The 27,860-nt window shown below is 40.3% G+C and overlaps 1 protein-coding gene across 2 annotated transcripts; it reads left to right on the forward strand.

Moving 5' to 3' along the window:
• The first annotated feature begins 695 nt into the window (after positions 1-695).
• Positions 696-26,231, forward strand: serpinh2 (serine (or cysteine) peptidase inhibitor, clade H, member 2). Of its 2 annotated transcripts, none has more exons than XM_041986678.1 (5): positions 696-1,267; positions 1,776-2,428; positions 8,675-8,767; positions 9,316-9,548; positions 24,804-26,231. In XM_041986678.1, the coding sequence occupies exons 2-5, from the start codon at positions 1,783-1,785 to the stop codon at positions 25,107-25,109; spliced, it is 1,278 nt and encodes a 425-aa protein (XP_041842612.1). In that variant the 5' UTR covers positions 696-1,267; positions 1,776-1,782; the 3' UTR covers positions 25,110-26,231. The 2 variants fall into 2 exon arrangements, with proteins under 2 accessions (XP_041842612.1, XP_041842613.1); XM_041986679.1 differs by lacking the exon at positions 696-1,267 and adding an exon at positions 1,323-1,493.
• Positions 26,232-27,860: the final 1,629 nt, after the last annotated feature.

A 27,860-nucleotide genomic window follows, 5' to 3' on the forward strand; every position in this document is an offset into this window, starting at 1 on the left:
TCCATCTCCAGCCTCCTTATTCTACCTCCACATGTATTGATGAGGGCTCTATATGTTCATTCTCCATCCTTAGTATGGGTGATAATTCCTTTTCCAAAGCACTGTGTTACACTTTATCTGCTTTACAATTACTTGTTTTGTTTTACAGAGAGGGCAGACACAATTTAGGGAGGAGAATACAGAATGAGGACATTTGGAGGGGTCAGACCAGACATAACGCCAGCTTGCATAGTCTGCCCTAGTTTTCTTCGACAGTAGGCTACAAAATGAGGAGCTCTGTGATTTTTATGTGCATGTGAGTAGGGGCCCTCTGCATCTTGGAAACTAAATCTAAAAGAAAGACTGTTCTGAACATGTGTGCCTCTGCCCTCCCTGATTTACATGCCAAAATGTAATCATGTTTAACACCAAATCATAAGTAAAAAGAAAAACATCCTCAGATTGACCAAACCAATCAGGCTGCTAACCCTGTGGTCTACATCCCACCCAATGGGAGGGCTGGGTGTCAAGTTTAGAAGGCCCCTGGCCAACATGAAGCCGCCCCTCTCACGGTTATTGAGCTGCAGCCATGAGAAAGCCATTAGCGACCCCGTTTGAGCTGCCTCAAGAACTGCAACCCCCACCCAGCCATGAACAAGAGGGTTTATTATCCCTGCATACCCACAAAGCTTCCTTTTGAATGAATGCAGAAACGGCTGATTTACTGCAACTGGTGGAGTTTTTGTTCGTTTTAAAACATGTACCAAGACTAACACCGCATCCACAGAATCCCTGCCAAACTCACAGGAAACGGCTATAGGGATTTAGTGATATGTAATTGTGGCTTTGTGAAGCATAAATAGCCATTAAGCCTATAAGGGCTGAGTTGTAGTTACCCCATACGGTTTTATCTTATGTAATGGATTTTAAATATACTTTTCTTACACTTGACGTTTAAATGAGATTAACTGTAAAACATGATGACATTATTTCGCTTTGACCACACTTTGTTGACCACACTTGTTAGAAGTTTCCGTTGTTTTTTTTTTTTTTTTTTTCACTTTTATTTTTATGGTTTCTTGCAAAAGTGGCTGTTATTCTACAGCAGCTGCTGAGACTACGTGCCTGGAAATTTTGGGAAAAGCAGGAATGAGTGCGGGGAAAAGTTTGAGGGGGAGACGGTGAACTTCCTCTGTGCGCTGCCACGTCTGAGCCCCGGTCTCCAGCTCCACTTCCTCGGAAGCTCTGCTGCCTGGAAAGCCCACGAAGGAAAGACACGCAATTAACGGTAAATTGAAACAAACCCGCCATTGTAAGGTTTTGTTTTGTTTTGTTTTCTCTGTTCGTCGTCAGAAATATTTTCGGAAACCAAAACGGAGTTTCCCCTCCTGTCGCAGTCTCCTCACAATCATCCGTTTTTCTTCTCTTAGTATATCCCTTCCACCCTCTTCAGTCTGAAAAGCTGTCTTGTAACTTCATCAAAGTTAATTGTCACCGATTTTTCCACGCAGCAGGTGAGATAACTATCAAAGAAGGGAAGAATTTACCTGCTGTGGCACTGTAGTTTGCACAAGTAGCTTTGACTGCAAACAGCTTTTTATTAGGCGTTCTCTAAATATTAAAGTTGCACTATGAAGCTGCTACACAAAATGAAGCCAATATGTGAGGAAAATCGGAGCTCCACTCTTTGTTTGCATTGTAAAGGAGAATGATGCATTCTCTTCATTCCTCATGTCATGCACACTCAATCTAGTTCAAGCAGATCTTCACGCTGCCTCCTCTTCTCTCTCCTCCAGGTCTAACATGCTGCCCAGACTCCTGTCCTCCTCCTTCTGTCTTCTAATTTCTCTCCAAGTTCTCCTGCTACAAGGCAGCGACACTAATTCATCCAAAAAACCTGCTGCCCCAGCCAGCCCCTCACCTCATCTGCCTCCTTCTCTGGGTGACCCAAGCTGGGCTCTGGGTCTGCGCCTGTACAAGGCCATCCGCTCTGATTCAAGCTTGGTCAACACCATCTTCTCCCCTCTCCTCTTGGCCTCCTCGTTTGGAGCATTGGGTGAAGGCTCTGTGGGTAAAACTGCCACCCAGATCCAGAATCTCCTCACATACCCATCCCCCTCTAAGAAGGCGGTTGAAGGAGTCGGAGAGCTTCTGTCTGGGTCGCTGAAGAGTTTCACAGAAGCTAACGGAACCAGCTTTCAGCTCCACACATCTTCAGCACTGTTCACCAAGCAGGCCCCTGCAGTCAGCCAGACATTTAAAAAGAAAAGCCAGACCAAGTTTGGGGTGTTGCACCAGACGCTGGGGAAAGGAGACTCAAAGGCTGACCTGAAGCAGCTCCGTGATTGGGCTAAGGATGGCCTCCGTGGGCTGGAAGGTGCTCGATTGGAGGCAGAAATCAAGGCTAAAGCAGGAGCCCTGATCCTGGGAAATGTCCTGCGCTTCAAAGGTTTGTACCAATAGTATTGTAAAATGCCACAAGTCCACATTTTTTCATGTGACCCTGCGTAAAGCAACTCCATAACATAAATCTGTCATGATGGTGAGCATCCAATAACACAACAGTTAGGTTGTAGGCATGTAACACAGCAGCTACTCTGAACTGAGCAAAGTCAGTTGGAATTATCCAATCTGTCCATATTGGACTTGTTTGCTCCTTTGGACGAGAGACACTAGAATGTGAATCTGGCATGCACATGCACCATTTTTAGTGTTCAGACAGCACTATACCCACTTGAGGTTGTGTGCCAGCACGGCCACCTGTGTGCAGAGTGCATGTCTGTGTGCATGAATGTGTCGGACTCCAGCTGGTGGACACAGTGGATAAAGGATGATTCTGGGGTCTATCACTGAGAGCTTATTCATCTTCCATTGAGGGGTGATGTGTCATCTTAAATAATTGAGTAACAAGTGTCCAGACTTTCTCCCTCGGTGTCAGGCCTAACATCTGTGCTTGGAGCGCTCCAAGGCTGCCGTGGCACAGCTTGGCTCAGTTCTCTTCTTTGTGGCAGGCTGCAGTAGTGGAAAGTAGTCAATGTTTTGCTGCAAATGCAGTCAGAAGCTCCATCTGTGATTTAATGGTTTTATCCCCAAAACATATCCATCAAATCCTTATCAAAAGTTTTTTTGTAGAAGCATAAATATTTAATTAAAGGTGAAATGTTCCTTTTTGGGGGGCTGTTAGACTTCAGTTTACCACGAGCCAAAAAAATAACTTATTTTCTGTTTGTATAACTTTTCAGGAATGCAATCCACCATCTTTCTCTGTCCCAGAGTGGAGGCAACATTTATGTGCCTGCTGACGTAGAATCTCATATTTGTTTGCAGTCTCCACAAAGGATTAGTACGCGTTAAAATTATCCTTCTGTTTCGCTGGTTCTTTCTGTGCCGTTTGTCTTCTTTTTTTTTTTTAGCTTTTGTCATTGTTTATCGGACGTCTTATCTACCCCTGTTGTCTCCTCTTTCCACATGTCTCCCATTCACATCCTTATCAGTGTCGATCTGGTTCTGTTCCTTCTGTTTCCCCCTGCAGGTATTTGTTTTATTAGGCGGGAAAAAAAAAGAAAAAAGACAACGGAGCTGAAGTGAAAACAGGTTGAAAACAGAAAGACAGCCCTCCAAAAATAACATTCCCTGACAGACAATGCACTGATAAGCAACCTAATTAATTTTCCCTGTTTGATGTTTTTGACTCTATTATGAAATTAGTTTTTTTGTGAAGCGACCCTCATTGGTTCAGTCATTAATTTTGTGGAGGAAATATACAAATTAGATTATTCAAATGATTGCAGAACACAAATTAGGTTATAGAAAATGGGATTTCTTTAGTTTTGATACACAATTTAGAGGTGGTCGATAGTTAGCTTTTTTTTTTTTTTCTTCTGGTTTTGTGAAAACTTTTTTATTCGCTTTTGATTTTTGGGCTCCTAAAGTAATTTAAAAGTGTGATAGCGGATTGTTTTCTGAAACCGTGCCAGAATTTCTTTGGCACTAAACAGGCATCTGTTCAGACGGCTCATTTTTTGTTTGTTTCATTCTTGTAGTCTTTAGTCAATTATTGAAAGGAATTTAGGAGGGAATAAAAAGGCAAAAAAAAAAAAAAAAGGTTTTAGCCATTCTTTCTTCCCTGGGCTGTGCACAACTTTAAAAGAAAGGGAAGGTCAGGGCCAATTAGTAGTGGAGCATGTTTGTGGTGAAGAGACACTAAAAGCAAAGAAAAATGGCAAAAGGAGGAGAGAGCGGGAGCGATGTCTGGATGGGAAGGGGATAAAGAAAACTGGGGTAAAAGAGATGGGGAGAAAGTAAAGAGATAGAACTGAGAAAAGTAAAGAAAGAGAGAGTGGCTTGCTGAGAGAGTGGAAGAGATTGACAGACTTAGTGGAGAGGGTGGGAGGAAGGAGGGGGTGCAAAGGCCTGCTTTGGGATTTCCAGTCCACACTGGTTAATTAATTCAGGCTTTGTTTTGTTTTAGAGAAACAGTGGTGACAGAGGAAGAAAATAATATTGTGAGAAGAACAGCAGCAGAAGGGACAAACTTGTACCGAGTACTGCAGCAACATGGGGAACAACAAGTCCCTGCATATTTAACCTCTAATAATAGCTTCTGAAATACCACTGCTGTTTGAAATCAAAAGTTGATGAGGGGAGGAGATGGAGCCAGTCAGCCCCATCGATCCCTCTGCACATTTGGCTGTGAGTTTTTAGTATGATTTGGAAGTGTGTGAGCTTTGGATTTCTGAGCTGTGCAACTGCTTTGTGATGATTTCCTGCAGCGTTGCCCTGCAAGAAACAGCGGCGTGCAAACCCAAAGCAGACCCGATCAACAGATTCAACACAGTAAAATCACTGATTTGCAACGTCATTGTGCAAAAACTCTGATCAAGATGGTGACATCATTTTAGTAACATGGTTGCCACTTCAAATAACCTTCAGTAGGCTGTTGTAGAATTCCTGTGGGATTGTGTTTCTTCCAGGAATGGGATCAGAGGAAGCAGAGTGAATGTCTGGGACGTGTGCTAACATGTCCTTTTGCTATGATTTGTGATTGGCTGGGGTCCAGAAAATGACTGAAATTAGGTTGTTTTTTGTTTGGTTGTTTTTTTTTGTATTAATTGATTGACAATCAGTTAAATACAGGGGTAGTGCACCCAAAAATGTGTTTTTTGAGTTGTAAACAACACAGTATTACTTAATTGTGATAAAAAACCACCAATACTACTGATGAAATTTTTTAATTCCTTTAAAAATAGGATTTTGTGGGCAAAAAATGGCTCACAGGAAAAAAACCTGGTCTTGTTTTTCGTGATGTAGAATCGTACTTAAGCTGTTGTTACGACCCAATACAGACGTATGAAAAGGCGTAACAAAAGACGAGAACTGCGGACAGATATTAACAAAGTAAGCAAGTAGATTTATTCTTATAAGGGGAAATGGAGAACAAACTAAGGGTGGTAATGATAAGTGCTGGGGTTAGCCAAGCTGCTAAGAGTAAAAAAAATAATAGAACTGCTATGGTCTAACTCAAAATCAGCCAAGCACAAGAAGTGAAGCAGCTCCAATAGTTATGCTTACAAAAAACTATATATACAATTACAACTACAAAACTAAACTAGCCCAACACATTCTAACTCTAATAACTTTAACTAATTAAACAGTAGAACTTTAACTCTAAATAAAACAACTTAAAGAGAAGCCTAAAGAGCTTTACATGTTATCAAAAACCTAAAAGAAAACAAGACTACCATTCAATAAACCAAACACAAAACAAAGCCAAGCAGTTCTAAAACTACTGGAAAAGTACTAACCTGTCTAATCAAAATACCACCAGCTAAGCACACGATCAAAGTCACCACGAGTCCAAACAAACCAAGGGCAAACTGTCTGTGGCAAACAGTTACCACTGACTGCGCAGTTGCAGTAGTCTTTTATTTCCTGGTGGAAGGCAGCAGGAGCAGGGATTGGACCAGCAATTATCCAATCAGGCGGGTGAAGGCAAAGGTGTGGCAATACCAGCCAACTCCAAACAGGCACGGGCCGGTATTTACATGCAGGATGAGCTCCAGGTGGCGGCGATGAGTGGCAGCTGTAACAGCTGTAGTTCTCTACGTCACAGCCCCTTCCTCCAGATGCAGATAGACGGGTCCTCGCTTTGCAGGCGTAGAAAACCACGCCCACCAGCGTATATGAACAGATGTGAACTTATATGGTGTAGATTTACAAGTTTCAGACTTTTATTTTTTCATAGAGTTTCTGATGAAATATTTCTGGAATGGGACGGATTGGTGCTTTTGAGGGGTGTAAAAGTAACACCGGACTTTATTCTTTACCTGCTGATCCTCATCTGGTAACGGACAGCAGCTGAAATCGTAGCAGCGGAAACTTCCAGCAGCACTTCCTGCAGCTGCCACAGTCTGCCACGAGTCTCCACAGCTTTCCAGAGCTGCTGGAGCTGCTGACAGGCCAGCGTAACAGCGCTAACGGCTCAGACTGAAACGGTTCAGGACCACCTTGTTCTTGGGTAGCTGTGGAGATTCAGGAGGGGAAAAGTCTTCCACCTCAAAGACCGCTCTGTGGTGTAGGTGCTTTGTGAATCTCGCTTTGCATCTTGCCAGTGAGCCGAGCTGCTGTCTGTCAATCATTTCATTGCCTTTGCATCCCAACCTGCCCACTCGCCACTCCCTGATCACCCCACACCTCCAAACCCTTGGAGTATTATGCATTTTTCAAAATTTGGAAGAGGGTGGAGTTACTTAAGTTATTTATGTGAGATGTAATGATCAGTTAAAAGAATTAAAGAAGCTGCAGATGGATTTTCTACATGCCTTGTTATAATGTGGATGACAGAGTTTTGTAATTGTAATGCATAATTATCCATAAAACTACATGCATGTGTGCAAATCCCTAATGACTCTGCTGCTTCGTAGTCCTTTGCTTTAACACCAACAAAAGTTTAAAGGGATATTTTTCTTTAGGCAAAGGCATTGCAATCACTGCTAGTATTTTGTTGTGCTGATGTTAGCATCAAATGTCTTCAAAGTTTGCTCCACAGGGGCCAGATTTTCTTGTCATTTTTTAAAGTGATCTCAAGCAAATATTCTACAGGCTTTCCGAAGGTTTTTCAGTCCCATCTTTATACCTTAACGTTTTTAGAGGAATTTGTTTTTCTCTAAGCTACTTAACACTGACCTATGAATCATCCAAGCTTTTTTTAAAAAAGGCATCTGACGCAAGATGAGCCAGGGTTGCATCTACACACCACAAATTAACAAGAACTAATTTAAAATAATATCTTTAGGCAGTTTCCTACTAGCAGCCTTTCACAAAGACATAAGAAATTGCCATTTATTTGTTGTATCTATTAAAAATGTGAAAGGTAGCACAGTCTGGCAGTCATTTTTTAATTAAAAAGGTGATTCCCAAACTTAGTGTATATTGACACGGTGTGCAGCTCGTCCTTATAAAACAAAGGGCAAACTGAGTAAGTGGAGCACAGAAGTGAAAGTTTCAGGGCTAAAAAACTACCCACAGCAGGTGAATGAAGAACTTTTATATGTCCTTCAAGAAGCCAAAGAGAACTACTTCTGAAAAATAAAAGAAATGATTAGAAATTAGAGGGTTTAGACTGTTAAAGAATAAATGTGGTCATACCAAATATTATCTATTAAGTTTGTTAGAACTGTAAAAACAATGTTTTTGACTTATACTGCAAATTTCCACTTTTATTGAAATGTGTAAATATGTTACTGGAACCGTTTCCCATTTCCCCTGCAATATAGAAAGAAACAAGCAGTGGCTAAAGACATGTGCAGACACCAGCAGATGCCAGCAGTGTGGACATTTCTTGCCTTCTTTATCACACTGAGACATCTCCTGTCATGACTTATGATGTGAGAGACATTTCTTTTTCTCTTCATTGACAGCCAATTCTAAGTGGTGTAGAATTTAGTCTTATCTGTCCCATGAATGTACCTCAATTTGTAGATGTCACAATGTGCCCTGGGAATGTGGTGGGTACTTTTTTTTCTTCAGATCAGATCAATAATCAACAGTCAGAAGAAAAGATGATGCTGCACAGTCTTTTCACCGAGCGTAGCCGATAAGAAGTCTTTAAACTTTCAGGGTGGCAGGCGAGGTATTTAATCATTTTTTCATGGCCTCGCTGCTCCTTAGTATTGTTTGATGAGTGCTGTCATTTTTCCAAACAATTGATCAATCATGACGATCATCATTAGTTATAGCCGAAGCCGGCCTTCGCAGAGAAAGCAAAATAGGTACAAGCCATAATCTGTCGACCTTCCCGCTTCATCCAATGTCCCCCCGCGATATTGAATAGGCCGGCAGCTTTGAGAAAGTGTTGTGAGGTTATTACAACAGTAATTCTACTGCTTTCAGCCCCCTTTAAATTGACAGCTGCCAAGGGGTTAGCAGGGCCAAGTGGGACATGTTGAACACTGAATGGTACACGGTGGCCTTCAGGACTTTCTAACTGCCTTTGTAAAGTGCTCCACTTCAGCAGCTTTGGGAGGAGTTTGTGTTTTTTAAATGGGAGGTACATAATCCATGATTCATGCTCAGTGTAAGGTAATGTCACTGTATGGGGCCGGTATGTATTCATGGTCGTGGGATTGCTTTGTTGATTGTTTTCCTGCAGCCTTTCTTAAGTCAATCTGTATTTAAAATGTCTTTGTGTGTTCAGGACTGTGGGAGAGACAGTTCAGTGAGGAGACTATAGATCGGCGTATCTTCTTGGGGACAAAATACACCAAAGTGGTGATGATGCACAGAGCAGGTAAAAAAGAAAACAAACAAAAAAACAACTCTGCAGTCTATCTCTGTTGCTCTCCTGCCAGCAAATAGATAAAGCTAAAAAGGATTCTGAACATCTGTAAGGTCCAGTCTGCTTCCCTACTATTTATTACTGTGTAGCTTATGACTTATTTAGCAAGTTTTTTTTTTTATATTCATGCATTCAAACACCAAAGCATAGTGGATTTCTGCAATGAAAGCGGTAAAAGATTTTGGCCAGATGCTTTGTTTTCATTTTAATGTTATTTATAATGTCATTTTCAATGCAAGAGAAAGTTTGTTGCAGGTTGCATTCACTTAATGCTTAACAAAGACTGTTGTTTTCCCCATGAGTTTAGTTCATTTGGGTCATGAGAACTCAAGTGGCACTGAATGATTGCTGTGACACAGCTGGATAAAAACTAGTCTGAAGCAGTTTGAACAAGAGAGCTACCCATAATGAAGCATTAAAAAGTAAAATGCACTTCTCCTCGACTCTCTGATCTTTACTGAACTCTGTGCCGGCCCTCCTCCTGCTGTCTCTTCCTACAGGTTTGTACCGTTTTTATGAAGACACTGACAACATGGTACAAGTTCTGGAGGCACCTCTGTGGGGAGGCAAGGCCAGCTTTGTGCTCCTGCTGCCCTTTCATGTAGAAAGTCTGGCTAGGTTAGACAAGCTGCTGACCCTGGAGCTGTTGTCAAAGTGGCTGGAGAAGACCAGTGTTACCAGTGTGGCCATCTCAATTCCCAAGGCGAACATCAGCAGCACATTCAGTCTACAGGTTAGTTGAGGATATGCTGTATATGGGAGATTTCTGATTGATTGATGTGGCTTAGTTATAAAAAAAACAAGAAGACCCGCACAGAGGTGTGGCAAATTTAAATTACCCACTTTATACTCTGTCTAATGCATTACATATTTTCGGAATAACAGAGGGAGCCTTAGGCTATAATTTGGCTTGTTTACATTTAATATTTTATGAAATGTTCATTAACTCGCATTGTCCCGTCAAAATAAATAAAATTCAAATAAGAACTGTCTGACAGGGAACACATATTCTGATTCTTACAGCTCTGAGTTTCCTAGAACCACTGGTAGAAGATTGGATCTCTTATCTTAGGGAAGGAGAATACGAGTCATATCTTAAAGACATTTTCATCTTCTTGATTTGTTTTTTGACTCTCCTGCCTTCCCCTCCTAGTGGCATGATTGCTACTGCAAACAGGAGCATCTTTGACCTCACTTTCAAAAGCTTTTTTTTTTTAAAATCCTCAGTGTGGGGAGGACCACATCGCCTTCAGTTTAGGCCCGTATGAAAGCCATCTTGATTTAACCTTATGTGTGTGTTTTCTGTCTAAGGTGACATGCAGTTATATTAGTCTTGGTCCACGTCTTTGCATTTGTAGTAAGACCAACTGGTCATTGAACACACTTGACATTTTCCCGGTGGGTCGATGTATTTTTGGGAGCCAACATATTTGTCTGACTGGTCCATAAAATTTGGTAGATCAGCAGCACTTTATAGACCTCTCCCCTTCTTCGTCTGACATCTACTGTTCCTGAGTAATTCATTCATCCAAATTGTCAACACATAACTTTTATTCTTGACCAGCAGTCCATGAAACAGGTTAATCTGCAGCACATTGGTTCTTTTCTTGACTGACACCAGGTTGAACCAATCAGATACTTTAAAGCACTTTTGGTTCTGTGCCGGTGGATGCAGCTACCTGTCAGAAAGCAGGAGAGAAAATGGAGAAACTAGAGTAGAGATAAAAAAATAAAACAACTATTTATTACCACATTAGTTAGTTAAAATTCTTAATTTCAAACATAAAAACAAAGCAATCCAAATACACTCTGAGAGCGCAGACCTCCTCCAAGCCATAAGGACACGGAGAAAAAACCCCTAAAGACCCAACAGCCCACCCAGTACCACCTATTTTTTCTAAACATGATCAGGGTCAAACAATGTGGGATTATAACATCTACCGTGATGTCATCTTTTATTGTTTTATTTATTTATTTATTTTTAGCTATAAAAGTTCGAAGGTTTAATTTATGCTATCTCCCAATAGTAAATAATCAATATGTGCAATACAATAAATCAGTATCAGCTGACATCCAGTGCTCTGTCCTTATTTTAGCATCATTTGATGCTTTTTTCTTTTTTTTTTCCCCCTCATGTAATCGATAAAAAATATAAATACATTTAAAAAAGATATTTGGTTTTGTTTATGTTAACTGATAAGTGGATGTTGTAAGCTGGTAAGAATTCAACATTTTCTATTTGAAATAAAAGCTCGAACTAATCTCACATTTATTTATTGAAGCTGTATCTACTTCTAAATTACAAAAAAGATTAAAAGGAAAAAAAAATTGCCTCTGTAAACACCACTTTATCTTTTTTATTTCTACTTCTGTGCTGGCAGGGTGTTAAAATGACCCCCTGTGGCGGTTCTATGGGGTATAGAATGTTGGTGGTTCTAGTATTAAAAAAAGAGTCCTGGATCCAGACGGTGATCTGGATCACCCCAAACTCTAATGAGTTGTTCCTTATTTTCTGAAAATTTTTAATCAAAATCCATCCATTACATTTTTAATTTATGTTGCTAACAGACAGAGAGAAAAACACAACCTCCGCCAATAAAAGAAAAACAATAATGACACAATGACGTTAACAGCTCACATAACAATCCATGTCCTCCTTACATTCATGAAATTAGTTGATGTCAGTGTTTCCAGCAGGAGAACAGCTGGTTAACTGGTTGTGTTCACTGTTTTAACTTGTGGTAAAACAGCAGATCTTATATTAGTTATTTATGTCTTCCTGAACTAAGTCATCTTATTGAAGGTGAAAACACAATTTCTAACCATCGTTCATCAACATTAACAGTGAGTCAGCAGCTTTCTGATTTTTATTAGCCTTTGGTTTTAGATGTGGGCTCATAGTCGGATACTTTTGGGTGAAAAAGTGTTAGAGGCAGCTTCTGAGTTGGTGTTTATGGACAATATACAGAAATAAGATACTTTATATACAGAAATAAGACACTTTTTAAGATTATTTATTTAGCTACCACAGTTGTTCATATGTTATACTGATGCAGCTATTTGCCTCTTTATCAGAGAATCCAGTAATTCTGGACCTGACTGAAGAAACAAACTAAAAATCTTCATTCAGTCTTTTGTTGAATCTGGTTGAGATAACATCCCCTGAAGTGAAGAGCAGGCAGCAGACACAAAGACACTGTTTCTGCTCTTTGTCTGGAAATAGTTTTAATCTGATTCATCATTTTTCATGTCTGTTCTGTTTTCTTTCTCCATCAAACACAAAGTAAGAAATGCTGCTCTAATATTCATCACTGTGCTGGAGTATTGATGTTTATTTCATTAACAAATGACAGTTTTTGAACGTTTTTAATGTATTAATTCTCACTGATTCCTGGTAACTCTATGCATGGTTTTGGTGGTTTTAAGGAGCTGCACAGTTGAGGTCATTGTAAAGATTTGGGGTGTTCATGATCATATATGAGCCAATCGTGGCCAAAATGCCAGGGCTAACTTTTTTCTCCCAGTCTACCCATGCCGAAGACAATATGAGTTTGATATGTAAACAAATACTTGAGATTACAAAATATCTCAGGTGGATAAACAAAGGCAGCGTTCCACTTCTTCACCTTTAAATGCTTGTTAGTTATAGAACATGCAATCAGAACGTCCTCTAGCTGGAATGCAGCCCTCATTAATACAACTGTACTTCTCTTATTTCTAGTCAAATGTCTTTGTGACATTAATGTTGCGACAACTTGTGCATAATTTACACCCAGAAAGCCTGCCAGGCTTGTTAAATTTAGCAATATTTCAAACTATACGTGTAAAAATAGAGACTTTTGGAAACAATGATAGCGATTTCCATGATTTTTATTTATTTATTTTTTTTGTATTCGAGGAAAAAAGAGAAGCTATTTCATTACATGAGGTTATTTCTAGTGGTCGCTGTATTTTCTTTCAGGGTAACCTGCAATACACAATCCTAAATTAGAAAAATCTGTAACAATATGGGAATGCAGTAAACAGCAATCAACATTTCATATTTTGTCTTTCCAACTTCCTCCACTTTTGCAGAGCAACCTGTGATGCATTCAAGGTCAATAATGAATAATAATGATGTTATCTCAAACATGTGGCATCAACAGGTGATTATTATTGATATACAAGTGTTACCCACAAAGGCGGAGTCTTTGTGGAGCAAATAAAGAGGATTGTTGAAACGTTTAATACTTCTCAAAGAGAAAAGAGAACTTGAAAAGAATGTTTTTCTTGTCTTCCTCTATGGTAGATTATTTCATGCATTGATTTACGGATACTTGAATTTCAGTGTGTTAAGAGCAGAAAATTCCAAGACAGCACTGCATCAAACCCGTCATTTATCAGTAGCTGATTTAACCGCATTTTAATGTGGGAAACTTGTTCCAAGGATTACATTACAAAGAGACATTCACAAATACCATTTAAAGCTTTATAGCAGGATTAACGCAGAAAAGTTCATGAAAGTTTAGAGCAACATATACCTCCTTCAAAATATCTTTTCACAGGATGGATATGGGCTTTTAAATGGAACAGTATAAATGTGCATTATGCTGAAGAAGAAGAAGAAGAAGATGATGATGATGATAATGATGATGATGATGGTGATGATGATGATTCTCCTGCCTGTAGGCTGGGCCATTTACCCAATAGAAAAAAGCTGGACAATCTGTCAGTCAAGACAAAATAACACCTGAAATGTAATATTACAGAATGGTTAAAGCTGTACTGTCCTAACTGTGTTACAGACCTGAAATACAAACATGAATGTATATTGAATGATATTAAGTTGTTTAAAAAACAAAACAATAAGTATTTAAGGTTCATTTAGTCTGAAATGGGGTGGGGGGGGGGAGTCCCAACCTTTTCTGGCTTTGGAGCTTTTTCTGTTTTCACAATCACCTCAAACTCAACTAAAGTAAAGACTTAGTATTTCTGTTCTTCCTTTTTGCTTTTTTTTCTGTATTTTTTTCAGTTACCATAGAGCACATCACAAGGATTCATTTCTGCATACATACTCAAATGCTCTTGTTGAGGGAAGTTAGTTTTCGTTTAAAATATAAAGTGTTAGTGTGTATGTGCAGGGCAGAGGTGGCTGCTGACCTTTTTCATACTGTGCTGGAATTAGATACAGTGGATTCTGTGCAGCCTCAGTTGTATTTTTTACAGTTTCACCCATCTCTTATATCCACACTGCTTTACTTTTCAGCTCACCTTGGACACTTTTCCACATCACTGAACAATCCAGTTGTCATTCTAACTGATTCTTCTCCTTCACCCAGCTCCTTTTGCTTTTCTACATCTCCTCTTCTTTATTCTCTGCCTATTCCTGACATCCCTTTCCTTTTCTGTAAGTGTACAAATGTATTTCTTCTCCCTCTTCACTTGGTTTGATCAGGTCATCTTTCTTTCCTTGTGCCTTGCTGCTCTGTCTCCATGTTGTTTTGTGTTGCTCAGTTGTCATTTTTTTCTTTTTTTCCACATGCATCCGACACCGACTCTGACCTCTGTTCCTTGTCTAGTTTCCTGTCTGCTACCTCCCCTGCCTCCTTTAGAGGTCTATGTAACAGCAGCAGCTGCCTTTTAGATTCCGTCTCCACACCTTTCTTCTTCCCTTGAGGTTTGGACCTCCAGTTTTACACATACTGTAGCATCTAACAGCTTTCATCAGTGAATTTAGGCATTGATGCTAGAATGCTAAGCAGGTCCTGAGGATGACCATGACCTGTAACTCCTCAGTAGGGTCCCGAAGACCACCCACAGACCTGCTTTTGCAGGAGCGCAAAGGTTATGCCACATCCCAGCTGGTAGTCTGGCTCTCTGCTCCTGCTTCCTCCAGAGGCAGCAGGTAGTTGGTCTGCGTCAACAGATAAGAGACTAGAAGGAGCACCAAGTAGACAATCAGCAGCTTAGTGGCAGCTGATGCTAATGGGAGTGTGTGGAGTTTAAGGTTTATACAGGCCAACCAGGAGCATGTGTCAGGTTGCAGACCGGGGGCTTCAAGTGTTGATGGGTTGGTTGAAGAAGCATTTTTAAAAAGAATAAGAGTTTCTGCAGCAGGCGCAAAAGAACATTTGCATTGAAAGATGCATGCAGGGTTTCTTAATAATAATGATGACATCCTGCAGAGTGGATCATGGCTCCACAGTTTAACTTTATTTGTTGTTCTCTTAAAATAAAAAGAAACTGCTGCAGTCTTTAAAATGTTTATTAGACTGATTATAATTAGAGCTTTTTAACTCAGTTTATAGGAAAACTACAGCAGGTGCAGACTGGCAATATGTTCTCAACAAAGGGTGTTTGGCAAAGGCAGCAGCTTGCAGCACATAAATTTGGCAACTACTAAGTGTACATTTATAAATTAATTTAAATTACTACCTGATATGACCTTCTGAGCTATTTTTTTTAAATATACAAACACCTTTTAAACTTTCATAACTTTCTTAAACTTCAGAATCCCGCAGTACTTTTGTCTCCACTTAAAAACCCTTCAGAAAGTTGTTATCACAACAGACACAATTAGCTTGAGGACATGTCTAATGTACATTTGGAAGAAGTGCGTTAGTGTCCTCTTTAAGTCAGTCATTTCTACATGTAGCTTTGAAACATTAAAAAAATAATAATATCTTAACTATATGAAAAGTTTATAATGAAAAGTTAAATGTTAAAGGAAATTTTGTTCCTATAAAAAGCACAAAGACAAACTGCAGGTTAATTCTTTACTTATGTTATATTTGTATATAACAGCAAACCATGGTGTGATATATTCTAATATTGCACTCAATGCATTCTGCTAAAGCATATAATTTTCTTTACTATCTTCTATTCGTGCTTCACTCTGGGTTCTTCTTTGCTTTTGAATTGAATTGCAACTCAGAAGTTGTCTAATTTCCTTCTTGCTGTGAGTCTTGTGAAGTGGTCAGAAGATGTCAGATTTGTATTTTCTCTTAGCAAGCCTTAAATAAAGTTGTGGCTTTGCACGTATTTACTGTAAATCTGTTGGAAAGGTAGATTAAAATAAACTGATTATTCAACTGTTTTAATATAACTTTGTCCATCCATTGATTAAATAATTTTCTGCCACTTATCTGGTACCAGGTTGATTGGGCATCAAGTCTAAGCAGAGATCCGCCTGACCTTATTTCCCACCATCTACTCCATCCCCCAAGGCATGCCGAAGCCAGTCATCTGTCCCTTGAGTTTAAGGCTTTTCAGAAACCTCCCAGTGGGACATGTCTGAAACACTTCCCCTGGGAGACATTAGAAAAGATCCTTTCCGGACACCCACCCACCTCAACATACTCGGGTAAGCGCAGCTGAAGGTGAAGGTTGGGATGTAGATCAGCTGGTAAATTGACATATTTGCCTTTCGGCTCAGCATCCACATCACTTCAGAAACTGATGCAAGCTGCCATACAGTCTCCCCCACTCCTGAACTAGACCCAGAGATAACTAAAACTCTTCTGTTTGGGGGCAGCGACATCCTCCCAAGCCAGAGTCGGCAGTCCATCTTTCTTTAGCTGAGGACCACTGCCTCAGACTTGCATTGATGGATCGAACTTAATCTAAGTTTACTGTCTTTAGAGGAAATTCCTGATTTTGTTTGCATCCTCACCTTCTTGGCCTCTAAAATTTTTGTAAAGTTCAGTCTGAACACACTCAGAAAAATGTTGAACGGTAGCTGGTGGTACAACAGTTGTAGTCGTAGTAAGCAGAAAAGAAAGATAAAGAAGTTAGCTGGACCTGACAGATGCAGAGAACATGCCAGTAAAACCCATTCCCCCAGTGCTGGGTATTCTGACTGAGACCTATTACCATTTCCTCTTCATACATATGTTGTAACATCATCATGGACTAATGAAATCCACTTTACCTTCTTTCTAGTTTGACAAACATCTTTGTAGAACAGGGCTGCCATGTTATTCTGCCAGCCATGCCCTGAAGAACAAGCTTTTGACATTAACATTGTCAGGATGCTCTGGGGAGGAGGCTGTAATCTAGTACTAAAGCTTGAAACAACTCCTTTTGACACGGCCATGGCTCCGCCTGAGAAAGAACAGAAAGCACGCTGTTGCACAAATCCTCTTTTGTTCTGCAGCATAGTTTTCCCGGCTAGAGAAAAAAAAAAGTATACTCTTATAAATAGCTAAAAGTGGCCATGCAGCACCCTCATTATGTAACCAAATTATGGATAAGAACATCACTCTTTAGACCCCTGATTTTCTGACTCATAACAAGCCGTCTCCCTCAGTTTGCTCTCTCAAGTAGTATGTATAAGGAATCTTTGCGAAAAAAGCGCTAAAGCCCTGAACAAATCTCCGGCCCACTCGTATCTTGTCTGTCCGTTCAACCCCCTCTGGCCAGTGACAGCCTGCCTCATCTTCTCTGACGATCATTTTTCCAATTGGGTCAGGCAAATAATTGCTCATCACCGTGCGTTAATACTGTTTACCACTCTGTCAGTGCCTGGGATGGCCATGGACTCCTGAGATTAGAGGTCAACATCTGGACAAACAGATGATCATAGTAGTGTGCGTGTGTGTGTGTGTGTGTGTGTGTGTGTGTACATGGAAGCCCCAAACACTTGTATTCTGTGTGCATGGCAAATGAGAACAAACAAAATCAAGCTCCTTTGAGTCATGTTGAGTGAATTTGTCACATCCAGCACACCCATTTCCCCTTCACCTCTGTCTTTTCTGTCATATCAGTTCGAAAGATCTAAATCCGTTTTTGTAGGTCTCACATGTGCTTCTAATTCGCTATCTCTGAGCAAGTGTACCTCAGCTCTGCTGACCTAAATAGAAGTGACATTCGGCAGGAAAGTGAGCTGAAGGTGTGTGTGTGTATGTGTGTGTGTGTGTGTGTGTGTGTGTTGGGGGGGGGGGGGGGGGTAATGATTGCTTGGGGACAAGGAGGAAAGAGTAACAAAGATCTAAAAATAGCCAAAGAGTTAGCCTTTTTAAATTTTTTTTTCTTTTTTCACTTTCTCCCAATTTGTGGTGTTTTCCTCCAAAGGGCTCAACGTGTCAGGGTCTGTATCCAGAAACGACCAGAGGTCACTGATAAACCACCCTCTCTTTCTGATCCTCTGCTGACCAGGCCACACACACACCCATACACACTAATGACCAAGCTTGAGCTCTGTTCTGGCTGTATCTCCTGTTGGTGACTAAGACAGATGAGTGTGCACCAGAGAGCTCACTCAATCATGGTTAATGAGGTCAAAAGGGCATCAAATATTTACAAGAGCACACTCTGTGGTGTACAGTGTGGAGGGGCAGCTGTTTTAACACAGCTACCATAGCCCCGCATCATATGAATTAATCAGATGTTTTTCATGGCTGTTTGTATAACATCTCCCTAAAAGCTGAGGCTTCTTTATTTGTGGTGAAATGGTATAAAAAGCCATTCTTGTGTACGTGCAAAAGAGTGAATGAAACATTGCATATTGAGCATGTAAAAGAGGTAAAAGCCTGTGTAAATAATAAACAAGTAGGAGTAAAGCTCATGATGCTCAATAAAGGGATGGAGAAGCTTTGAAGTCCAAGGTTTTTGTTTATTTTTTTAAGCTAACATCAAACTTGTCTGTAAAATGGAGCTGTGATAATGCCACTACATGCTTAAAAACCACCCACGCAGCGCAGTAAGGGCAGTATTGAACATGTCTGCGTTTGTTTAAAGTGGTATGAGCTTAAGAGAATCATTTTAGGTGTGTTATTGGTAAACGCAGATGGCGCACAAGGTATAAGCTGTGCAGGAGAAGTGGAGGTAAGGCAATTTTCATCCCCAGTTTATTATCATGATTGGGCTGATTATAATCTTGATGTAGGCGCCATGATCGATTGGATCTAATTTGTTCCAGTCTGGGTCAGTCAGTTTTCACAGTGTGGAGTCACATGAGTTATTTAAACATACCACATGTGGTGCATGAGGTGTTTTAGGAATGGAACTTGTTTTTCTGCAGAGGAATTTGATGCATAATGATTTTTAAACAATTTTTTTCATGATTTGATTATTTTTTTATCATCACTTTCAGATGCATGTTGTACAGCACTGCTCTGCAGCTGCATACTGCCACTTTTCCTTCCGCAGCAATCACGGAGAGACCAGCTGCACTGATAGTTAACAATGAGAAAGTTTTTTTTAGTGCTGGCTTATTAATGAGGATCATGAGCGAAGCAACGGAGTTAAAGGGGTTAAAGGGGATTCAGGAGGCAGGTGCTTGGCTCCTTATCATGAGGCTTGTGTTTGAGCCCACCCTTAATACTGCGACTCTTCTACCTCATTATACATTAAATGTGCCCAGTTAAAGTGTTTAAATCAACGAAGAACATTTTATGTAGGAGCATTGGGAATTACTCAGTTAACCCCTTAAAATCCTAAAATTAATTGCTTAAAACAGCTTTGTATGGTTAAAGACTTGTTGTGGACCAACGATTTTACTAGACTACTTTTACTGGACCCTTGCTGATGTAACAGGGCATTTTTTGTCGCAGTATCATCTGCTACTGGAGTACAGTATGGCTTTAAAGATAAATAAAAATAATAATAATCTACATTTATGATTATAGCCTGGAAAGGTAGACATAATTTAAATCTCAAGAATCTTAGTTTTCCAATGGTGCGTATCTTGTGTAGGTACTTGGAAGGGAGACTGAGTAGAATATGTATTTATTTGTCAGCCACTGGACGTCTGGTACCAACGGGTTAATTATCAGTGAAAAATGCATGCTACATTTGCTCTTAAATGACATGTTAAAATGCATATTTGGGTTATACTTATGGTATGCTAGCCTTAGTGGGCAGAGTTTGCACTGTACCTAGTTTTTGTTTAGTTTTTGAACGAATCCCACACTGTGTTGTTGTTAGCTTACCCCTGATTTCCACCAGGTGGAACTTTACTCTTGATGAATTAAAATGTAACTACACCCCCTACTGTTTGCATAACTCCACCCACTGCCAAATTTGTAAAATGTCTGGAGAATGAGTGGAGAGTTGGGATACACAGGCAGAAAGAAGGTGCGTACCAACCTTACTTTCATACACAAAAGCATGTTTATGGCTAAAGTGGTACAGCAAATTGCCGTCTCTGGCGACAACTTCAGTTTCACAGTATTTGCAGCATTTGGTCCATTTCAGACCTTTTAAAACCAAAGTACCTTCTGACATCAGATACAGCTCCATTTTTCCTGTTTTTCTTCTTCTGTGTTCAACTTTAACACGGGCTACAGCTTCACTTTCTTAACTTTCCCCTTCCATTTTCCTTACTCAACATCTCCAAAACCACAGCTGCAACAAACTTGATGAGGAGGTCATTAATCTGAATCAGGTGTCTTAAAGTAGGAAAACCTCTAAAATATGCAGGACAGTGGTACCTGAGGACTGGAATTCAGAAACACGCAGGTTTAGGCTATTTAAAAAGGTGTTACGGTATTGGACAAATTCATATCATAAGGGAAAAATGGTTTTCTAAGACCTGGTATACCACCTAGCACTACTTCCTTGGATTTTGAAAACACATACAGTAAATTGAACACTTCTGGCAAGCAACAAGTTTATAGCAAAAAAAAAACTTACATTGAAACACGTATTACGCTAAGATTAGTCCATCTGCTGTCTGCAGCATCATGGGCGGGTGCAAAGGGTTGCGGATGATATAAGAATGCAGAAGATACACAAAGGCACCCTTGAAATTTCACACAACGAAGGACTGAGTCCTTTGAAGGATCCTTGACATAGTTGCAGTCCTTCGGTTAGATACAATGACATGACACACAAGAAACAGCAGCCGTTAAGGATCCTTCCTCGACTCCAAGAGGCTCCTTATGAGTTCATCTCAGACTTCTCACCTTCTGCAGAGCCCGAAGCAGCTGTCATGCACACTGTGTCACTATGTCATTCATACATTCAATATCAAAGCACAAATAAAATAAAAACACAATAAGTGGTAGAGGATTATGTCTGTGAAACCATCAAAATCCATTGTTGAGTTAGTTTCTTACCAAAGGGTTTGAAATGATCAATCAGTTATAAGTTTAAGGACTCTGACAGCAACCCTGGAAAGCTGGACTCCTCCTCTGTCGACAGTATAATTTATACTTTGTCCTTCTTTGAATACTGTGACTGTGGATATTAAGTCAGCTGTCAGATTGTCAGCGAGTTCCCCTGCACTGAAATATTTACCATAAATTACTGTAGTAATAACAGCTTAAAGATGACAAATCTCCATGAAGCTGTAGGAACTAATCAATGAAAAATAATTTATAATGCTGTGATTTCTGCTACTGATTGAGCAATTCTAGTGTGGATTACTGTGGTAGAGCTGTATGTTTTATCTGTTTGTTCTTATGTTTACCTCCAGCTGCATTTAACTGCATTTTATCCTGCAAGGTTGCAGCTGAATAAAGATATTCAAAAGGTTTATGTGACATGGTTTATGACTCCAGTGCAATTCCAGTTTTATTATGTATGAAAATAATCATTTACATTGAGCAAATGGTGATTGAGTGAGTGTTTTTCAGGTATAAATTGTGGACAACATTTATGTTTTTGACAAGTACAAATGTAGCTTTTGTTTTTGGAGATGGTCGATGTCATGTATAATACATGTATTAAGTGTTTGACCACAGTAATTCTTCCTCAGGCAGAAATCTGAGAGTTTCATCTATGATGACAGCGTTGCTGTGTGAGCACTTAGGAACATCCGTCGTTCTGCACATGTACAACACTAAAGTCAAGAGGGTCAAGTCATTGTCTGACAGATGAGTGCATAGTCTGGGAATGCCTTAACAAATGCCTCCCCAGTATTTTATATGATAGAAAACATGGATAGGGCTGGTTTTTGGCTCAGCTTGGGTCTTTCTGTGTGGAGTTTGCATGTTCTCTCCAGGTAGAATTCCTATCCAGTGTTTTTTTAAATTTTCCCTCACAGTGAATCTGAGCGAGACTGGTTGTTTGTCTCGTTCTGATGGACTGGTGACCTGTCCAGTGTGTACCCTGCCTTTTTCCTGTCAGCTGATGGATGGGCAGATAGATGGATGGACGGACTTTTGGCCATCGAAACAATGTCAGTTCCACTTAAGGAGAGACTTGATTATCATGTGTTGTATCTGTGATTGGTCAAATTTACTTGGGTAGTTTCTCCATAAAATTAAGTGCAAAAAAAATTATGGGCTTGTTTAGTTATGTTCAAAATAAATTAACTTCTAATTCACTTCATAGGTGCATTAAAACTTGGCTATAGTTGCGATCATTTTCATTTTTGCTAGTTTTGCTCTGACTCTTGTTTCCAGTCCAGTGTTTGCTTTTTTGTGATCTCCTCCAAATGTAGAACTTTTCCCTGTTTATTTACCTTTTCTCTAATAATTGTAGCAAGAACTAACAAGAGATTCTGTCTTTGATGGATGTCAATTTATGTTTTGTACAGGGACTGGAAAGTTAGGTTTCTTGCAGGATTAATATGGAAGCAAATATTTTTAATTGTACCTTTGGGAACTTTTTACTGGCTTCACTGCAGTTCCAAAAACAACAATTGCAATATGCAATTTGTAGATATAAAACATCACAAAGGACAATTAAAAAAAAAAAAAAAAACAATAAGAAGAAATAGTTTAACAAGTACATTTTTAACTAAACACAATCAAGCAGGGCATTTAAGTATTAGATATTCAACCCACATGCTTTCTCCCTACATTTTCACTATCAAGGTGCCCCTTCTGTCTGTAGTAGCCTTTCTTATTTTTTCATCTTAAGGTCTTTTCTAGTTCAGATCACATAATGTGTATTCATAACCTAAAAAAAGCACTATTTTGCAGGAATCTCGCTGTATGATCTATTACAATTTTTGCCTTTTGTTTTTTTTTTTTTTTTGCCATTATTGAAGCTGTTCCGTCTTATTAAAATCTGCAAAACCCCCTGACAGTTGGAGCTATGTTATGGCATTACTGCAAGAAACTGTTCCCTCAACAGCCCCCACCGCTATGTGCAAAAACATACTTAGTTTTCTCAACCATCAAGGTGAAATAATGTGATGCTGAGTGCTGCATGCCTGAAGCTTGCTCCATGCTCCTTCAGGCCTGGTTAGCCACCACACTGCTGTAGGACAAGTAAGCCCACCACACAACACACGACACACACATATATGCAAAGAAGAAAAAACAAAACATCAGCTGACAATGCCTGTAGCTCTCACTTGCAGACAAATAGCTTGTGGATGCTGTGTGCAAGACATCAGCAGTCCTCCCAGTGCTGTTCCATCTAAGATTCATGTGATGCGTCAGAGAGAAAGGGCAGCCAAAGACCACCTCCCAGAGGTTCTGTTCCTGTATAATGCAGTGCCACACCTCTGCAGGGCTCCTCTTACATCCCTTCCCATCATGCCGCCTCAAGATCCCTTAAGTTTTACACTTTATAGCTTCAAATAACAATTAGTTCTTTTTTTGTGCTAGATCTGCACCTGAAGCACCACTGCAGGCCAAGTAAGTAAATATCGAAGAATGAGGATGGATGCTAGAAACAGCTCGAGGAATATACCAACTTAGGTCCATTTTCTCATTAGACAAGGGGCAAAAAAGCTTGAAGTTGGGACCAGTAGCACCCCACAGCAGCTAAAGGCTGTCAGAGAAGAATGAGGTTGGGTGGAAGAAGACTGAGTTAGGAACAGAATGGGATAAAGTAGAGGCATGTTAGGTAGATGAAGAATGGGCATGCCAAGTAAAGTGGCAGAGCGGCAGAGGAAGACAGTGATGTAGTGGTAGAGGGTGGAAAGAAAGAGGAAGAGTGGAGGAATAATGGATGAAGACAGTGAAAGTGCATTAGAGCTGGAGGTGGCATGTGTGTCTCTTTGGAAAAAGGCATTTCTGCATATACTTATTTCATATTTAGACATAAGCTGTAGCCACATCTCAGTTTTAGAGATATTCTTTTTGTTGGCAACCTTTCCAAACAAGACATTCTATTTTAGTCTTTTTTTCTAATAAATATATAGACATAAGAGACAAACTTAAATAACATGCTCGCTGAGGCCTGTAGAGTCTGAGATTTTTTTCTCCTTATTGGAAGGGTCTGACCTCGGGAGAGACTTGTTGAGATATAAACTATAAAACTATAAAAGTGTTTGTTCTTTTTCACATCTATAGATTATTTCCATTAACATGTGGTTTGAAGGTGAAGCACTTTTTTTTTAAGTGAGAGCTGAAGCCATTGAGGCAGAAGCCATCTGAATGATTGGCTGTTATATGCCTGTAAAAGATGGTCCCAGTAAAGAGTTTAGTCAGCTTAAGTTTCAACCATGGCAAAAAAAAAATCACATTTTCACCCACCCATCTCCCCTTCAGCTACTAGCTGTGGCCTTTTGCACATCCTCACGAGTCCACGCATTCACACCCACACATGCTCTCATGTGGCCCCCAGAGAAGCCTGTCACTGTGAGTGGCCCTCTGCCACGGGAGGATAAACTACCTGTCATGGCGACGACTTTCTGTGGAATTCATATCAGAGACAAAACAAAGGAGGCTCTGAGGTCATGGGGCATCACTCTTAAATTATTCATCCTCTGCTTCCTCCTTCTATCTCCTCTCTGCCTGTCGCCTACTTTGTTCTGCCAGCTCACAACAAGGGCAACTGTCAGCCTCTTTCCTCTCTCAAATTTTTTGAGATGCAAAGTAAATAAACGTTAGAGTAGAAAACGAAGGCCTGATAGAAAAGTTACTTATTTGCCGGTTTGCAGAGAATGTTAAGTTAATCATGTGACTGAGTTCTGGAGAGGCAGTGCATATCCCCACTTCTGTCACAGCATCATGAATTTTAAACATATTCTCCTCCTCCCACTTTTTGTTTGGTCTCTTTGAGTGCATAACTGATCAGCATCTCGGAGTTGGATGACCCCTGGATTCAAGAGAACCAACTCAAGACAGGCTATTAATGCCATCACTCTTTGTTTTTCCAATTCCAGAAACAGTTGTCCTCTCTGGGCTTGACCGATGCCTGGGACCAGAAGGTGGCCGACTTTTCTGGGGTGTCAGAGAAGGGCAAAGGGAAGCTTCATCTTGCTGGTGTCCTTCACTGGGCTTCCCTGGAGCTGGCTGCTCAGGCTGGAAAAGAGGAAGCAAAACTGGAGGAAGAGAACATAGCAGGGCCCAAGCTTTTCTACGCCGATCACCCGTTCATTATCTGTGTTAGAGACAACACCACCGGAGCCCTGCTGCTTATAGGAGCTCTAGAGCACGTAGAGGGAGAGGCCTTTCATGATGAATTGTAGACTCTCTCCTCACTTTGTGTCTTTTCTTGTCTCTTCTCCTTTACACATCCCTCTCAGAGTCTCCTCGTTGGTTTCTAAATGGAGACATTGTCATTCACTGTAGCACGCTATCACAGCAGTCTATGCCTGGCTGTCAAACACTGACACTGCAAAGTTTTACTCCGACTGACACGACACTGCCGTACCTGACACTTACACAGAGCAACACCTACACCGCATGTATAAATGATAATACTGTACCAGACATTACTGAAGCTGACGGATGCAGCAAAAGCTTGATGGAGTTTCTGTTCCTACAGGAGCGCCCACTCACACATACACGCACATTCAAGGACTCAATGATCAAGTCAACACAAACCGACAAGCAAGAGCGCACTGACAAACGCTAGCGAGCCGACAAGCAGAAGCGGTTAAACACAACGTCCAGCAGCCTCAACAGAGAAGCTCGCATTGACATCTCCCTGGCAAACATATACCAAGCCAGGTGTGTGTGTTGACCGACAGATTGAGGGTGACCGTGTGGCCACTCTCTGAGCTGCCAAGGACCTGTGGTGGGGTCCCCTGGGCTGCATCTGAGGAAGAATGATGGATCGGCCAAGTGCTTATTGATGAGCCAGCTTGATGCTAATGACTATAATGCGTTAGAGCGCTTGTCAACAGCGCGGAGAGGACGGGAAACCTTTTAATCTCCTAATGCCATCAGTGATCAGCGACACCATTCTCTTAGAAACAAACATGACTGACACTGTTTGATTACAACGCAACAACTTTATCTTTAGAATAATTACAGGAGGTTGAAGATTTATTGATTAGGCCATTTTTTATGTTAAATAATCCTGTTTGCTTTTTAATATCACGATCTTCCCTAATGATCAATCAATCATTAGGACTGACACAGCTCCATCCTTCTGACAGCACAGATGTAGGATTAAACAGGATGCTATTTGTATTTTTTTTTTTTTTTACTTGTACCAGGAGAAGAATTGGCTACCACTGAGCTGTGAAAGTGCATGAGAGTAGATTTAAAGCCCTGAACAAGCATTAGTTACTGAGTTTCACTGGCAATACATGACAGACTTGGAGTGCAGAGGAAGTGTAGCATCAACATTGTCAACAAATTCGCCAAATGCTTCCAAGCAGCCACAGACAAAATGTTGCTTCCATTTACACAGATAAATAATTGAGAAATAAAATATACCAGTGAGGAAAAGAAAATGGTCCCCTCTTGCTTTTCTTCAGTGTTTGTATTTTGGAATCTGTGCTGTTTTCAGAGTTTTATTTAAAGAACTCGAACATCTCAGTTCATCTGTGCAAACAAAATATTTGTAGTATATGACGGTCTTATTCCAGATGTCTTGAAAGCCCATTAAGAAACCCTGGAAAAGAAGTGCTTCTGTGTATTTTTGTGAAAGTGAAAATGTAAACGTGTGCTGCTTCTGCCCTGTTATATTGCTACACTAAGTAACACTTTCTAGACACACAGCTGGTCTGTCGGATTCACTGCATTCAACAAAATCTGTTCCTGTAACACTCCAGTATTGTAGCTTTGTTCTTAAATTAGCCCCCTTGTACAGTTCTGCTCAGCAACAGTGTGCATTGCTGCAGTTGCCTCTCTGCAGTGGCCTCCTGTGCAGCTCAGACCGGTAAAGGTTACTATACTGCAGGTATACTCCACAACAAGCGACCCCGCATGCTCAATTTAGACAAGTCGATGATGCATCTGAGGTTGTCTGCTGTGAGCACATCAATCCTGCTTATTCTAACTCCAGCTCCCAACTGACTCACCTTCACATTTTATTCAGGTCAGAACGTTGACAAACATGCATCTCTACATCAGCTCGCAGGTAGCCAAACATAATCTGACTTAGAAAAAGGTAAGAGAAAACATTTATCACTGCTGTGGATAAGCTATATGTACCACTTATCATGCCTTCAAGGGTATAGATTCTATTTTATCTTTTATTTATTAATATTTCTGACAAAGCAAAGCCCCAAATTGCCTAATAGCAGCTTAATTTTGAATTTTTTTCCAAAGGCTGAGGACATCCTCAATGTGACAGCTTTATATTTTTGTCTCAGCTGTATAATTTCATTGAAACACTTTGTGGTACTACAAGAAAAAAAGCAGGACATCCACAATTTGGCAAGCAGCTGTCGTCTTGATAAAGTCTAAAGAGAATGACCAGCACTGTGAAGGGAACTTGACGGTGGCAGCTTCTTGATGTTTATCATCCACAAAGCAGAAAGAAACCAGGGTGCAGAATAGTCTAATAGTCTCAAAAATGGTATCCGGTATGGTTATAAACACTGCACTTTCAATAGCCACATAATGCCCTTAAATTCACAAATCAAAATGTAAACTATGTAAACTCAATATATAAACAATTTATAGTGCTGAGGGTCTTTTCAGCTCAATTTCCAGGTATTTTTGGACTGGTAATCAAGGTTAACTGTATAATGATCCTTCAATGAAGTCTTGATGACACCAACTTCTGAGTTTCCCTTAGCTTCTTACATAGAGAAATAATGTAAAAAGGTTTTAAGGTAATTTAATATTTAACTGCTGTTTTTACATAAAATATGATGTCAAAGTGGGACTGTGAACTTCCTGTCTGCTCTGCTGCCGTGTGTGATGGGTTCGCCTCTTGGTCAAGTCAAGTGGTGGAAAAGAGTGAGACAGCAAAAGAGCACTCAGAGCAGAGTAATCCCAATTACAGTGCAGTACTTACCCTTTAGAGCAAATCATAGAAG

Source organism: Melanotaenia boesemani, chromosome 5 (genome assembly GCF_017639745.1).
Source record: "Melanotaenia boesemani isolate fMelBoe1 chromosome 5, fMelBoe1.pri, whole genome shotgun sequence".
In the NCBI taxonomy this organism is placed as follows: domain Eukaryota; kingdom Metazoa; phylum Chordata; class Actinopteri; order Atheriniformes; family Melanotaeniidae; genus Melanotaenia; species Melanotaenia boesemani.

Excerpts from the sequence above, each read along its gene's own strand:
- serpinh2 (XM_041986678.1), top strand. The coding sequence starts at position 1,783 with ATGCTGCCCAGACTCCTGTCCTCCTCCTTCTGTCTTCTAATTTCTCTC. Across the intron at positions 2,429-8,674 it reads AAATGTCCTGCGCTTCAAAG|GACTGTGGGAGAGACAGTTC; the intron begins GTTTGTACCAAT and ends TTGTGTGTTCAG. Across the intron at positions 8,768-9,315 it reads GGTGATGATGCACAGAGCAG|GTTTGTACCGTTTTTATGAA; the intron begins GTAAAAAAGAAA and ends CTCTTCCTACAG.